This window comes from Limulus polyphemus, unplaced genomic scaffold (assembly GCF_000517525.1).
Source record: "Limulus polyphemus unplaced genomic scaffold, Limulus_polyphemus-2.1.2 Scaffold3655, whole genome shotgun sequence".
NCBI lineage: Eukaryota > Metazoa > Arthropoda > Merostomata > Xiphosura > Limulidae > Limulus > Limulus polyphemus.
Window position 1 is genome coordinate 4115 of NW_013669265.1, and position 12882 is coordinate 16996.

Sequence of the window (12882 nt, forward strand, 5' to 3'; positions counted from 1 at the left end):
TGAACTTGAATTATTTGTCAACACAATTACAAAGACTGGGTGTCACAGTGTTTATAGTGCTCTACTATTATGTAGAAGTTTCGAGTTTAAATCCCAAAATTCGGAATTTCATGGTAGCTTTTTAAAAATATTTATTAGCATATTTACAGCAAGCGTTTTGAATATTCTGTAAAATACGATTACAGTTATAGATTAAATAAGGATAGTATAATATTACATAATAAACACGAGTGACTGTATGTATCGAAAATAACTTAAGTATCTTTTCAGCGCAATAGATGGTGCTACAATACATTATTATTGATGCTTTTCGCCTTCAGTAAGAGATTTTAAAGAAAATTACTCAACAATTTATAAGCATTTTCAATGAAAACTTATACCTTCTCGAATTTACCCTTCACTATAAAATTCATTGCCTTTGCTGGTTCAACTTAAAAGGTTTTATCAAGAAGAACATTTGAACATATAAGAGATGACCAATTATACACAAAATATATTTTAATTTTCAGAAATAAAAAAGCATTTACCGTCATATGACGGGGGTCAGCTAGTTTAGGATAATAGTGTGAAAATTTTAATCTTTATACTTACACAGTGACCAGATCAGGGAAGCCTAGCTTGGTCAGGGGTAGGGACTGTAAATGCTGGCCTCTTGACTATATTATGTAGTTTACATTGTAACTGATTCATTCTCCTGACATCTATCGTTATTTACACGAAACAGAAGCTGACAGATGCAGCACTTTTCTTAAATAAAAAACAACAAAATTGTAACATGAAGTGTGATTGGTTACTTTGACATCCATTGAATTAATATGCTGTGACCTTGTTTGCTACCGGTTTGTAGGGCCATAACATGTTAAACCAGGACATCGTGATTCAATGGTTTTGGGCTCGTAGTCCGATGGTTTCGAGTTTGACGCTGTCCCATGTCATGCTGTTGTGTCCTTGAGCTAGACTTGTTCTAATCTACCCAGTTGTAAAATGGATACCTATCTGAGGGATATGGGGGGGGGGGGATAACCTTCGATGGATTGCCATCCCGTCTAGGTGGAATGGGTCATCATTCTTATCTTCTTATGTCATTGGAACCGGAATTGGAAAGCACCAACCTTACGTGTCTTGTAAAGCCATGGCAAGGATTTAACTTCTAACCAATGTGTTAATCCAATGCATTGAGTGAATATGATATGGTAGTGTTGGCTGCTGATCTACAGGGCCATAACGCGTTGATCTAATGAGTAGTCGAACATCGACGACACGTTGTTGGCCGTCATCTGTGGAGCCATAACGCATAGTCAAAAATTGGGCTACATGTTGAAACAATACGTTATATTCCCGAAGGTTTGCTTGCCCAACATATTTATTACGTAACAATGCGCACTTTATTTAATTAGTAAAATTATATTGGGTATTTGGTTCATACCAGTGTGTAAAAATATGGAGATTTATAATTACCACATCCTTGTATCAGTTTTGGTTTAGACTGAATTATTTGTTTGCAAAAGTTGTTAAGTGCATTATTTAACTGATTTTACCCAATAGAAATTTGCATTACCGTATTGCAGTGGTCTCCAACTGACAGGCCCTCGACAACGTGATTCGTGGCCCGCAATATGATTAGAAATGATAAAAGTAAACAAAACTGTATTTGGGGAATAATTTATTCCCCAACAAGTTCAGGCCCAGCGCTTGGTTTTATGGTCATTATCTGAAGTGACCTAATGTGAAAAATGATTGGAGACCACTGATATATTGTATGTATATATGAACAGATGAATAATAATAATAATAATGCCATGTAACAGAATGTTCGAATTTTTGTTTAAACTTCTAGCTTACTTTTTACTGAAATTAATTACTGTACTATACTTTATTAAAGCAGTTTTGAGTAAGTAAACAAGCTATTTATTTTTATGATGTTTGACACTTTACGTGATCACATACCGCTTGTAAGTGATTAAACATCCTAAAAATATCTTTATCTACCCATTCGAAGCTGCGTTATTGAAGTATATTTGAGTCGTGAGTATCTCTAAAAAAATTCTTACTCTCTCTAGGTAATGTGCAACAACGCTGGCCTCGAAGCTGTCCCTTCTGATCTTCCACAACTTACCCGTCAGCTCTCTCTCTCCAATAACAGGATTAGGAGGATAGGTTTCGCTCAATTCCGTAACCTAACCTACCTTCGACGGCTCATTCTAGACAACAACCTAATTTCAGAAGTTGCACCTGATGCTTTCCTAGGACTTGGCGACTTAGAAGTGCTAAGCCTTCAAAACAACCCTTTAACAGTCTTGTCTTCACGAGCTTTTTCTGGTATTTATCGTGTTCGTAGTTTATATCTGGGCTACAATCGTGTTGCCGCTGTAGAAGCTGACGCCTTTTCTGATAGCGGAAATATCAAAACTTTATCTTTGCAAGGTAATCCTATAAAAGTTCTCCATAGCTTTGCCTTCCAGGGCCTGCACAATGTAGAACTGTTGCACTTACCTTACAAAATTCAAACTATTGAGCCAAATGCTTTTAATGGACTGACCAATGTTTCTCTTTTACGATTGGAGGTCTTAGACATTGATGAACTACTAACTGACACCTTTCGTGGATTGACTTCTGTGTCCACCTTGATTATTATCAAGTCCCGGATTGGTTATTTGAGAACCCGTACTTTTCAAGGCCTTTCTAACACTAAATTGATATCTCTAGAGGACAACAACATTGATACTACTGATCGTGCTGTGTTTGCCGGGTCCAGAAACATAGAAAAACTTCGTATTATCAACAATAAGTTCTTCAACCTACGTCCCGGTGTTCTAGACGGACTGCTTCCCGAGACTTCAACATCTGTAAATGTTTCTGGAAACCTCGTCCCGTGTGATTGTCGGCTTCGATGGATGGCTGATCACGCCCTTGTTGTACCCACAATCATGAGAGACAATAGATGTCGGTCCCCACCACAGCATGAAGGAAAGACCTTGAACTCAATCCCTCTAGAAGGCATCCCCACTTGTTTGCCTGAAGAATTTCCAATCGGCCTATCAAAGGATAAGGGAAACGATGTGGATCGTTTGATATCAAATTGCAAAGTTGTCATAAGTTTTATAATAGCTATACTCGGGTTTCTAGCATATTTCTAATACAGAGGTTTTCATAAACGCTTCGTCTAGTCACCGATTTTTTATTTATGTTTGTTTTACACATCTTGTTGATTTACAGGTTATACCACTTTTCTGTTAAGATGTCTTTGATGATATTCCCGATGTTACAGATTTTTATCACTAAAAATAATAAATCTGTATACTTTAAGCAATAGTAGTAAATGAATAATAAAGAAAGTTAAGAAACGTCTACAAAATTCGCCTATAATAGTAGCCAGTGAGCCATAAAAATAGATCGATAAATAAAGAGGCCAACATTCACGGGCAAATCCAACACATCTCAGCAATTCCAACTCGGTCAGTTTTGACACCAGAAAAATCGTGAAAAACCCGGGAATATCGAAAACTGTCTATATAACTGCTTGGGATCTGCAAGAAGGTATCTCTGTTCCAAATTCCATGCAAATTATTCAAAATATGGCTGAGCAATAACCAAAACCCCCAAAATTATGCTTTTGGAGCTGTTATTCCCCCCTAAAAAAAGACTCAAATTGAGCAAAACGAATTTGTTTAAGCTAATGTGTTGGGCCCATGAAAATTTATATTTGTGCCAATTTTCATCTTGATTGCTGTAAATATGACCGCACTCGAGCCCAAAATATACATTTATAGTTGAACTTTGACCTCATAAAATCCTTAAAAAGGCCTAAATCAAAATGAAAAAAATTTGATCGTATTGGAAGTTTAAAGTCAATCCACAGAGAAATGAAGGAATGGCGATCGATTGAAAAGTGTTTGGAAGAAGAAGAAAAAACGACTGAAAAAGAGCATTTCTCTGTGGAGACATAATAATGAAAGTTCATCCACCCACGCACAAAATATCGAAACTAAATAAGAAAAAGTTATGTAATAATATATATTTAAAAAATACAAACTTTCTTTAGGTAGCACAGATCCTTGACCATACAACTAAATATAAGATACTACAAACGAGTCAACTTAATATGTTCTTTGAAGGTTGCTTTAGGTAGTGTGGTCGAAATTTAAGTTTTTTTTTTTTTTTTCCTGTATTGTGTTTATTGGTGACAACGTTTCTGGCTCCATGCTGAATCCTTCTTTTATACAAGCTTGAACGTAAATCCTTTCTTAATGAACCAAACATTACTGGAGATCTCGAAATTTTACACTATTATCCTACTGATATAAAAGTCATTCCGTTTTCTGACAGTCATACGTTGTTGTTTTTTTCTATACTAGCGGAAGTGATAACTTAATGGTTAGCATGCCGACCTGCAGATTATAAGGTCCAAGGTTTCAGTCGCGATATGCCTCTAATTTCATTCCACGCCTTCAGCTGTGGGAGCTTTATAACTGTGACAGAAAATCTCGCTATTTCGTTAAGATGGGCCGTGTAAACAATGTGTGCTTCTAACTGATTGCCCTCTCTCTTCGGTCAGCAGTTCTACATTAGAGATGGATAAGCTTGGACCTTAAGGTTTTCTGACGTGGCCCTTTAGCCCATTTGTCCTGTAAGATGTCGTTCAGATAGAGAATATAAAATACTTACATTATAATAATGCTTTAAATCTACATTATTTAGTAATAATTCTTCACAAGGTTAGTATCTTTTAGTTGTTTTTTTATGGAATGTCAAGTTAAAAAATTAAACGGAAATTGGCTGCCCTGTGCTTTTGTAGAAACTAATACAGAATTCATGGTTTGCAGTAATATGATCTTTAAAACGTAACACAGCTAGAAAGAAATTATACTAGTACATACATAAGTTTAGTTATTACGCTTTTTGATATCTGAAGGCACACAATTTTTGATTACGCAATTCTTAATTGACAGAAAGACAGCATTTTTCTTTGATTCTCCAAAACAACCTCATCCTATGACAATTTTTATATATGATAATTAGTTATTACGTTATGTAATTTATTGCTACTGGTGTGTTTCAGACACCTTTTACACAAAGCTTGCAGAAAACAAAAGCCGTCACTTCAGCGTTCAATTTATAAAAGGGTTTTTTTAATCGTAATTATTACAAAAGCACGCATGCTTAAATTTTCTGCTACATGCTAAAATACTGTTACGATAGCGGAAGTCACATGACGCTAGTAACACGTTATGAGCTTCTAGAACATTCATGAAACCTCAAGAGACTACTAGATATGCGGTAGTCTTGTATATAAGCTGCCAAGAACTGATGGCAACAATGGTAATTGAACTGCGGACAGAGAGAGACTATTGTTGAGTCAAGCACGTGAAATATAGTATTTGTTATAGCGTGACTGTGGAAATTAAGTGTATTGCAAAGTTGTATTTAGAAAGAATAAACCAGTTTTATTTAAGAAAGGACTTGTATCGCTAAAGTTTCTTCGGAAAGAATTTTTATGGAAAATTAACAAACGAACAGAGACGTAACAATACATTTGTCTTTTTCAAACGATGTTGTTGTTTGAAGTTAAGCACAAAGCTACACAATGAGCTATCTGTGCTCTAGCGTTGCAAGTCCGCAGACATACCGCTGTGCCACTGTTTTAAAAATCCAGACAAAAGATAGGTGGTTCGGTTTGTTTGTTTTAGCACAAATCTACACAAGGTGTAACACCAATGCTGTTTCCACTACAGATAAGGATTGTAGCCCACTAGCTTTACTACAGAAAGGCCCTAAAAATCATATATAATTGGATTGAGTGTGAAAACCTTGTCAAAGTACACCCCTATGGTAAGACCATATTGAGTGGGTATAGTACAGCACTGATAAATACATTCAACTAAGCAGGTACTGGATTAACAAAATAATAATAATTCTGTTTTGACCAATGCTATAATCCATGGTAATTAATTTTAACTTATGATGGGTAGTGTTCTTTAATGAAATGAAAACTACATAAACCCATAAAATCATTTTTTCACCATATACAGTTCAAGAGATCTAATACTAGTGTGACCTTTCCCAAACATGCCTAGAGGGTTTGAAAAGATAACTTTCTCTTCCCAAATTCTATAAGTGATGAAGAAAACCTTAAGAAATACTATTACTCAATACATGCTACTTCTCTTAGTTCTTTCGAAGATAAATACATACTTATGCTTAAAATCTAAGCTTGGATGTGCTTAGGATATTTTTTTTACTAATTTAAGAAACAAAATAAATTATGTAAATAGAAGTCAAAGATATTTATTCATATACGTTAACAATCATTCAGAGAAACATTCTTCTTCATAACTCTTCTTCTCGCAAATCTTTATAGCGTCGTTAATATTTTTTTATTATTTAACTGCAATATTAAATGCCAATGGCCTAGAATTAGTTTTAACTAAAAATCATATAAAGTTATGTGATCATTTTTAGTGTATGTAGTGTTAAGATGTTTTTTTTTGTTCTTGTATACCTGTACAAGTTAATGATTGAAACTTTATATTTGCTGAACTATCTTTGTTCACTTTTAACAAGTTAGTGAAAGTTATGCTACTTTAAAAAGAAAAAAGTTCTTAAACACTTAAGGATCTATAAAAGGCTGATCATACAACACCAATAACCTGCTTCACCAACGTGGGAGCTTTAAATATGTAGGAAATGTAAAACATACCTGTGTATTAGCCACCTTGTTTACACAACTTATCACATACTCTCATATTGTGAATATTATCAGTAAAATAAGTAAATAAAGCGAAAACCATTTTTGAAAACACAGAAATAAATTAAAAATTATTATTCTTAAAACCAAATTTCTAACAATCTATTATAATAATACTCAGTTTTTGTCTGTCCTGAAAATGCGCGCGCACTTCACTTCAAAGGATGAAAACTAAAGGCGAATACAAATATACTTTAGTAGACACGTTGTACGTGTTAAAAGCTTATCAAAGTTGATAAAAAAAACCTAAAGTTATATCGTAGAATAACATTATAAATTTATTTATAAGTAGCACTAAGTATGGTAAAGTTTAGCCCTAACTAAACTAAAACATACATGAGATACAGTTAATTTATCTCTTTTATCGAATATACGCTGTACTTAATAAAGGCTTAACTAATGTTAAGCCTAAGACAAGTGGACTTGCAGATTTCGGTATTTGCGATTATAATTCTTTTGTATTATTCTAGAAAGCCTTTATTTAAAGAAGTACTGTTGCAATAAAGATATTAATTTGACCGCAAATGTATTGCGAGTCTCTGCTAGTATAATAAGTAAAACACACATTATCTTAGCTGTCTGATAACCAAGAGAAAATAGTATAGTATAATTGTATTACCTATCAAGATCAGAAACATTGTGAACACTCGCAATTAAAATTCAAATTGTTGCGTCAGCGAGTCACGTGACTACTATGACGCAACGTTTCTAGAACTATCATGTTCTTTGGCGAATGTTCAAGTTCTTAATAAATATAGGGTGGGCAGATATATATATATATATAGGAGGGGACAACGTGACGCGGTAAGGAGTAGATAGTGAGTAATTGAACTGCAGTCACACGATATTGTTGAAGTTAACGTTCGTTCGTTACAGTGTTGTTTTAGCGCGAGTATTGAGATTAAGTGTATCGCAGAGTTATATTCCGAAAGAATAAACCAGTTTTATTAAGTAAAGACTTGTGTCGTTAAAGTTTCGTTGGAACGAAGTTACGGAAAATCAATTAACAAACGGAGACGTAACAATATGAAGTCATGTACAAATGTAATGGTTGTAGCATAATATGGACTAGTAACACAGGCAGTACTTTTCAAAAAGTTGATGTATTATCTATGAATTCCATACTATTATTTATGGTACCTTATTAACAGTACTAATCAGTGAGAATGAACATTCATTAACAGAAGTTTATTACTTTAAAATAAACTGAATAAAATAAAACACACACACAAGTTGTATAAGTTACTAGTTTAAAAGAACAACTTCATAATTTTACTAGTTCACATATAAGCTCACCCCCAATGGGACTGACTTCTGCTGTAAACGCTAAACCTAGCCATTAACACCAAAAGTATATTTATGTATACAGACAGTAACTTCTAGCATTTTAATATCATTATACACATATTTCCTTATGAACTAAATTTTTCATGAAATTACAAATCATTAACTGTATTCAATGAACATAAATTCATCCATTTTACAAATTTTGACCATTAGTAAAGCTTTTCCTACTGTAATTCATTCCTTAAAGTTGAAAAATTATTACACACAGTTTCTAAGAGTACAAATAAATTTTCATAAGAAAAATAACTATTACCTCACTATCTATAAAATTGTTTTCTGAAGTGCTTATAGGTTGATATTCACTACAAAAGACTGCATTGTATGCTATCACCTTATGATAGTATTTCTTCTTGTATAAACTTTAATTGGCATTTTCTAATATTAACATTTTCCTAATCTGAAAATGTATTTCCTCCCAACACAGAATTGCCATATCCCTTGTGCGTCTGCCTATGAAATTTGCATACCTTGAGCTAAAATACACATATTTAACATGAACTATGAATCAGGAATATCACCAAATAGTTCCAGGCAAACAAAGGGAGCCCGGAAAAGCTCCCTTAAGTAAGGAGGAGGAAGGCAGACATTAATGAGGTGCACACTCCAAACCAACAAGTCTCAACAACAGAAGAATCAAATAAGGAGGGACAGAGCAGAAGCAGTATGGGCCAAGGTAGTAAACAGAATGGAACAAATCTCTCCAGAAAACTCCTCTGGGGTGCAATGAAGTGCCTCAGACATAAAATGGAGGGAGGGAGCGAAGGTAACACAGGATGATGGTGAGAAAAAGACAAAGACATGAAACTGGGTACTAGAGAGTGAAACAGAAGACAAGGGGTTTGCTCCCCAAGCATGCAAAACATATTCCAAAGATTGAGAATCTAGAAAAAGAATGGACACAAGCTAAGACAAAAAGAGTCAAAAAAGTGAGGAGGACAAGGCATGTGATTATAGGTGCAGAGTTGGTTGACAAAGGAATCAGCATGAACCCTAATATCAGGTGAAGGAGGAAAGACAAAGTAATCTCGAGAATTGGTTTCATGGAGTAAAGAACAGGAAGAATCAAAGGACACAGGCAAAAGAGAAAAGAAGGAACATACCTGAGAACTCATATCCTGAAAAAGACTGGAAGGGCCAGGATTTTCCTCGACCAGTAAGGTGGTACCCAAAGCAAACCCAAGTGGTGGGAATAGTTGGTCAAATTTGTCATCTTCTTGGTCATACCCAAACTGAGGTGAAATGGTGTCAGCAGAAGGAACAAGAGAGGAAGGCCTAGTATGCATGAAGAAATCCACAACATGCTGCATAATAGCTATAATGTCCATAGCAGTCAACAAGCCTCCAGAAGCCATAGTAGAAACAGCTCCTGTGTTTATAACTTCATCATCCTCATAGAAAAAAGTCGAAGTCACAGTCATTTGAGAACTTGTAATAATCTTCAATGCTTTTGAAACAAAGGCTAAGGTAGAATTAAACCTAAGTTCTTTGTACAAATGCAAGTTTCAGCTAATTGAGCTGAGACTGAAAAATCAAAATATATCTATATAAGGCCAAGCTGAGGAAAAAAACTAAGTTATTTCGAGTGCAAGTACTTAAGGGGAGTTACTGTGAACTGAGGTTATGTCGCTCTCCTGTTGATGGAGGGCTTTTGTAGCATGATGTCATGATGCACCTGCACAGTTCACAATAAACATATGAATTTTAGGTGGGAATTACCTCAAGGCTAGTGGCATGCAAATTTCACAGGCAGATGCATTCTGTGAGTAGAGGCAAGGTATTGTCTTGGAATTCTAAGTTTTATCTACTGTTTTCAAACTTTTGGATTACCTGATAATTTTTAAAGCTTTCAGATAATACATAAATTACTTTTTTTTTCACTGAACAACTTTCTACATATAAACACATTACTTCACTTTTATTAATGCTTATTATCTGCAGGTGTGTTTACTTTCTCTTATTAACCGAGTGCCACTTGTGGATATATAGAAGCAATGCTTCTAAGCCAGGAGTTAATAAAACCAAAAACTTGTATGTGCCCACATTCACTGACAGCCCCTCTCACTTAGGTTCAGAAACTAATGTGAAATGGATCTGATAACATGGCATGAAAGAATTTTCATATCTCTCACATTTACTCTGCTAAACTGCTTTTTATCACAAAAATACCACATCTTTTATGTTTTACTCTCCTAAGTTGGTTTTACTCATAAGAATACCACTTCTCTCAAGTTTTACTCTCTTGATCTACTTTTTACCATAAAAATTCTCTCATGTGGTCTGTTATATCAAGGTAATGGAATATTAAAGGTGAAATAGCATGTCATTTGCTACAGGCCTTTGTTAAGTATCTCCTTTGGTTTCTCACAAGCTTCACTTGGTAATATATGTAAGTGCTTTAAAAAAATTACTTTACAGCTATTTTCACTATTCTTGGACCAAAGAATGAGTATTAATCTTGAACACTGCTTATAAATTTACATAAATACACACAACCATCCATATCAAAGTCACAGAACCTGGAAATACTAGTTGGCCTACGTTCATTGCAGACATCTGACTTTAAAATTTTAAGCATAAAACCATTCAGGTGTTTCTTTTGGGTAAAAAAAAAATTTTCATGGACATGTTAACAATTTTGTAATATCTAATACACTGAAAAATGTGCTTATAAGTGAATAAAAATATATAATTTACATAACTTTCAGTAATGTCTAATTTTATAATACAAATATACATTTCCTATGCAAACATGCACATAAATTAAATACTCATCACATTAGTAATAACAGAATTAAGGTTGTTTCTGTTTAGGAACCAAGGTTTTATTCACAAAATAAATTCCAATTCCTCACACTATACTTTTTGTGTATCATCAATTTTATTTCCTGCAGTATCTCATCTAATATTTTATTATGATATTAATCTGAATTTATGTCAGAAAATCCTAATATTTGAGCCAGTAAAACCCTTTATCTAAACTTAGAATGATCCTTCTAAACCTCCTGAATGTATGAAGAACGTCAAATGCTAAAAACTTTAAAAATTATACTTTAATTTATGGTAAAATGTTTAAGCTGCATCATTTCAAACACGAGCAAACAAAATGCTGCTCACAGTATAAAGAATTATACAAAACTAAAGTACACCATCAGTAAGCAGAAACTGTGTTGACTACCAAATTTAGTTTAAATTTTTTTTATTTACATAATGATGGCTAAATTAGACTTGTAATTATTATGAACTGGACTGTAGAAGTGGAAAATATTTTGATCACTGTGCTGAGATCTTCATTGTAGACCTGATGAAGGCCTCAATGCAGAGACTAAAACATTCTCCCCCTCCTGTATTACAGGCAGATAAAACTTCAAATATTCATCCTAAAGCTCCTCTAATACATGATGTAATATTTATTGAAATATAATAGACATTTTTGTCACACCAGTAGCTTTGGTACAAGCTTATGAAATGTCATGCTCATTAAATAATCTAATTTAGTCTTCTTCATTCTTCAGTTATGAAACCAGAAGGACTGTTTTTTCATACTTATATGTTGAATAGATCTCTAGAACATTAAATAAATATGTTTAGGAGTTATCACCAGTAATTCTTAAAGAAAGCTAAAAGCACATTCAATATTTCTAACTTACTTCAAGGTATACATCTACATGCTTGCTAAATGAAAATGATGTCCACATTCCACTCCTAAACAAATGTTGATAAAAGAAATGAAACAACAATACTAAGATACATATCAGTTGAAATCCCTTTTAATACACCTTACCCAGCAACAGAATATTCCATTTCTAGCTTTGAACTATTCCAGATCTAAATGTAGCTTCTATCAACTACAGCTTCTCTACAAACCTGTCAAACATATACTTAAGCCCTAGTCTATTCTCTCTGTCTTTCATTATTTAAATATTTAATAACCATGTTGTTTATTCCTGTGATTATACATGTTGAGACAATAATACTACACATGGACTACATGTGGTTCCCAGTTGTGGTAACATAATATTCTCACATAAATACATGTATGACATTGAGGTCCGATATCTAGTGACACGTGAATATAATTTTCCCACAAAGGCATATGAAGTCTGAACTTCAGCACAGTTATCATTTAGTGCAAAATCACCACACAGGCATGACATCTGGGCCCCAGTCCTGGCCTATGCACCTTGAAATTTCAGCTGCAGCATGAGTTATGTCATAGTGCTCATCTTCAACAAGGGACTCTTCCATTACATACAATTCTTTTAACCGAGGTCCACAAATTTTGGCAAGTTGAACAAGAGCTGAACAGGACAGTTCACTGATGCCAAGTCCAAGAGAGCTTAGCTTTTTACAATTCTTTGCTACTGCTACAATCTCATTGTCTATTAAGGAATTTCCATTGGAGTTAATGACTAATTCTGTGAGTCTAGGACAGTTCTGTGCAACCTTCCCCAGTGTGACTTTTGGCATATGATTTCCAAAATATAAATGTGTTACGGGGATAATACTGCCAAAAAACTCACCAAGATTATCGTCCTGGCTTACAAAAACATACATAACCAAGGCCATGGCCGGTGAGTGGTTAATTAAACCTTCCCAACTTTCTGGAGCTATGTGATGAACTGATAAAGCCTGTAAATAACAATGATCAATAAGGGATGTTATTATATTCTTTTTTTAACAACACTACCCTATACAGCATAAATAATTCTGTTATAAATTTTTCTAACTGTAGAATAACTGTGTGAATTATTAACCTTTTAAATCTGCTAAATAATGATTTCTTATAATAA

At 34.1% G+C, this 12882-nt stretch overlaps 2 protein-coding genes across 5 annotated transcripts in view; one reads left to right on the forward strand and one right to left on the reverse strand.

Annotated features, from left to right (window-relative positions):
• The first annotated feature begins 1823 nt into the window (after positions 1 to 1823).
• Positions 1824 to 5440, forward strand: LOC106469782 (slit homolog 1 protein-like). Its single transcript, XM_013930292.2, has 2 exons — positions 1824 to 3335; positions 4126 to 5440. Exon 1 carries the CDS (start codon positions 2064 to 2066, stop codon positions 3135 to 3137), a length of 1074 nt encoding a protein of 357 aa, XP_013785746.1. The 5' UTR covers positions 1824 to 2063; the 3' UTR covers positions 3138 to 3335; positions 4126 to 5440.
• A 2478-nt stretch (positions 5441 to 7918) lies between these two features.
• Positions 7919 to 12882, reverse strand: part of LOC106469783 (F-box/LRR-repeat protein 3-like) — a 44727-nt gene continuing 39763 nt past the window's right edge. For 3 of the 4 annotated variants that reach the window (XM_013930293.2, XM_013930294.2, XM_022398341.1), the window contains exon 6: positions 7919 to 12721. In XM_013930293.2, coding sequence (XP_013785747.1) covers positions 12227 to 12721 — 495 coding nt within the window. In that variant the 3' untranslated portion in view covers positions 7919 to 12226. The remainder of the gene's footprint in view (positions 12722 to 12882) is intronic. The other variant, XR_002612914.1, reaches the window with a different exon arrangement.

What these genes read in the sequence shown, in the direction of transcription:
- LOC106469782 (XM_013930292.2), top strand. Translation starts at nt 2,064, where the DNA reads ATGTGCAACAACGCTGGCCTCGAAGCTGTCCCTTCTGATCTTCCACAA.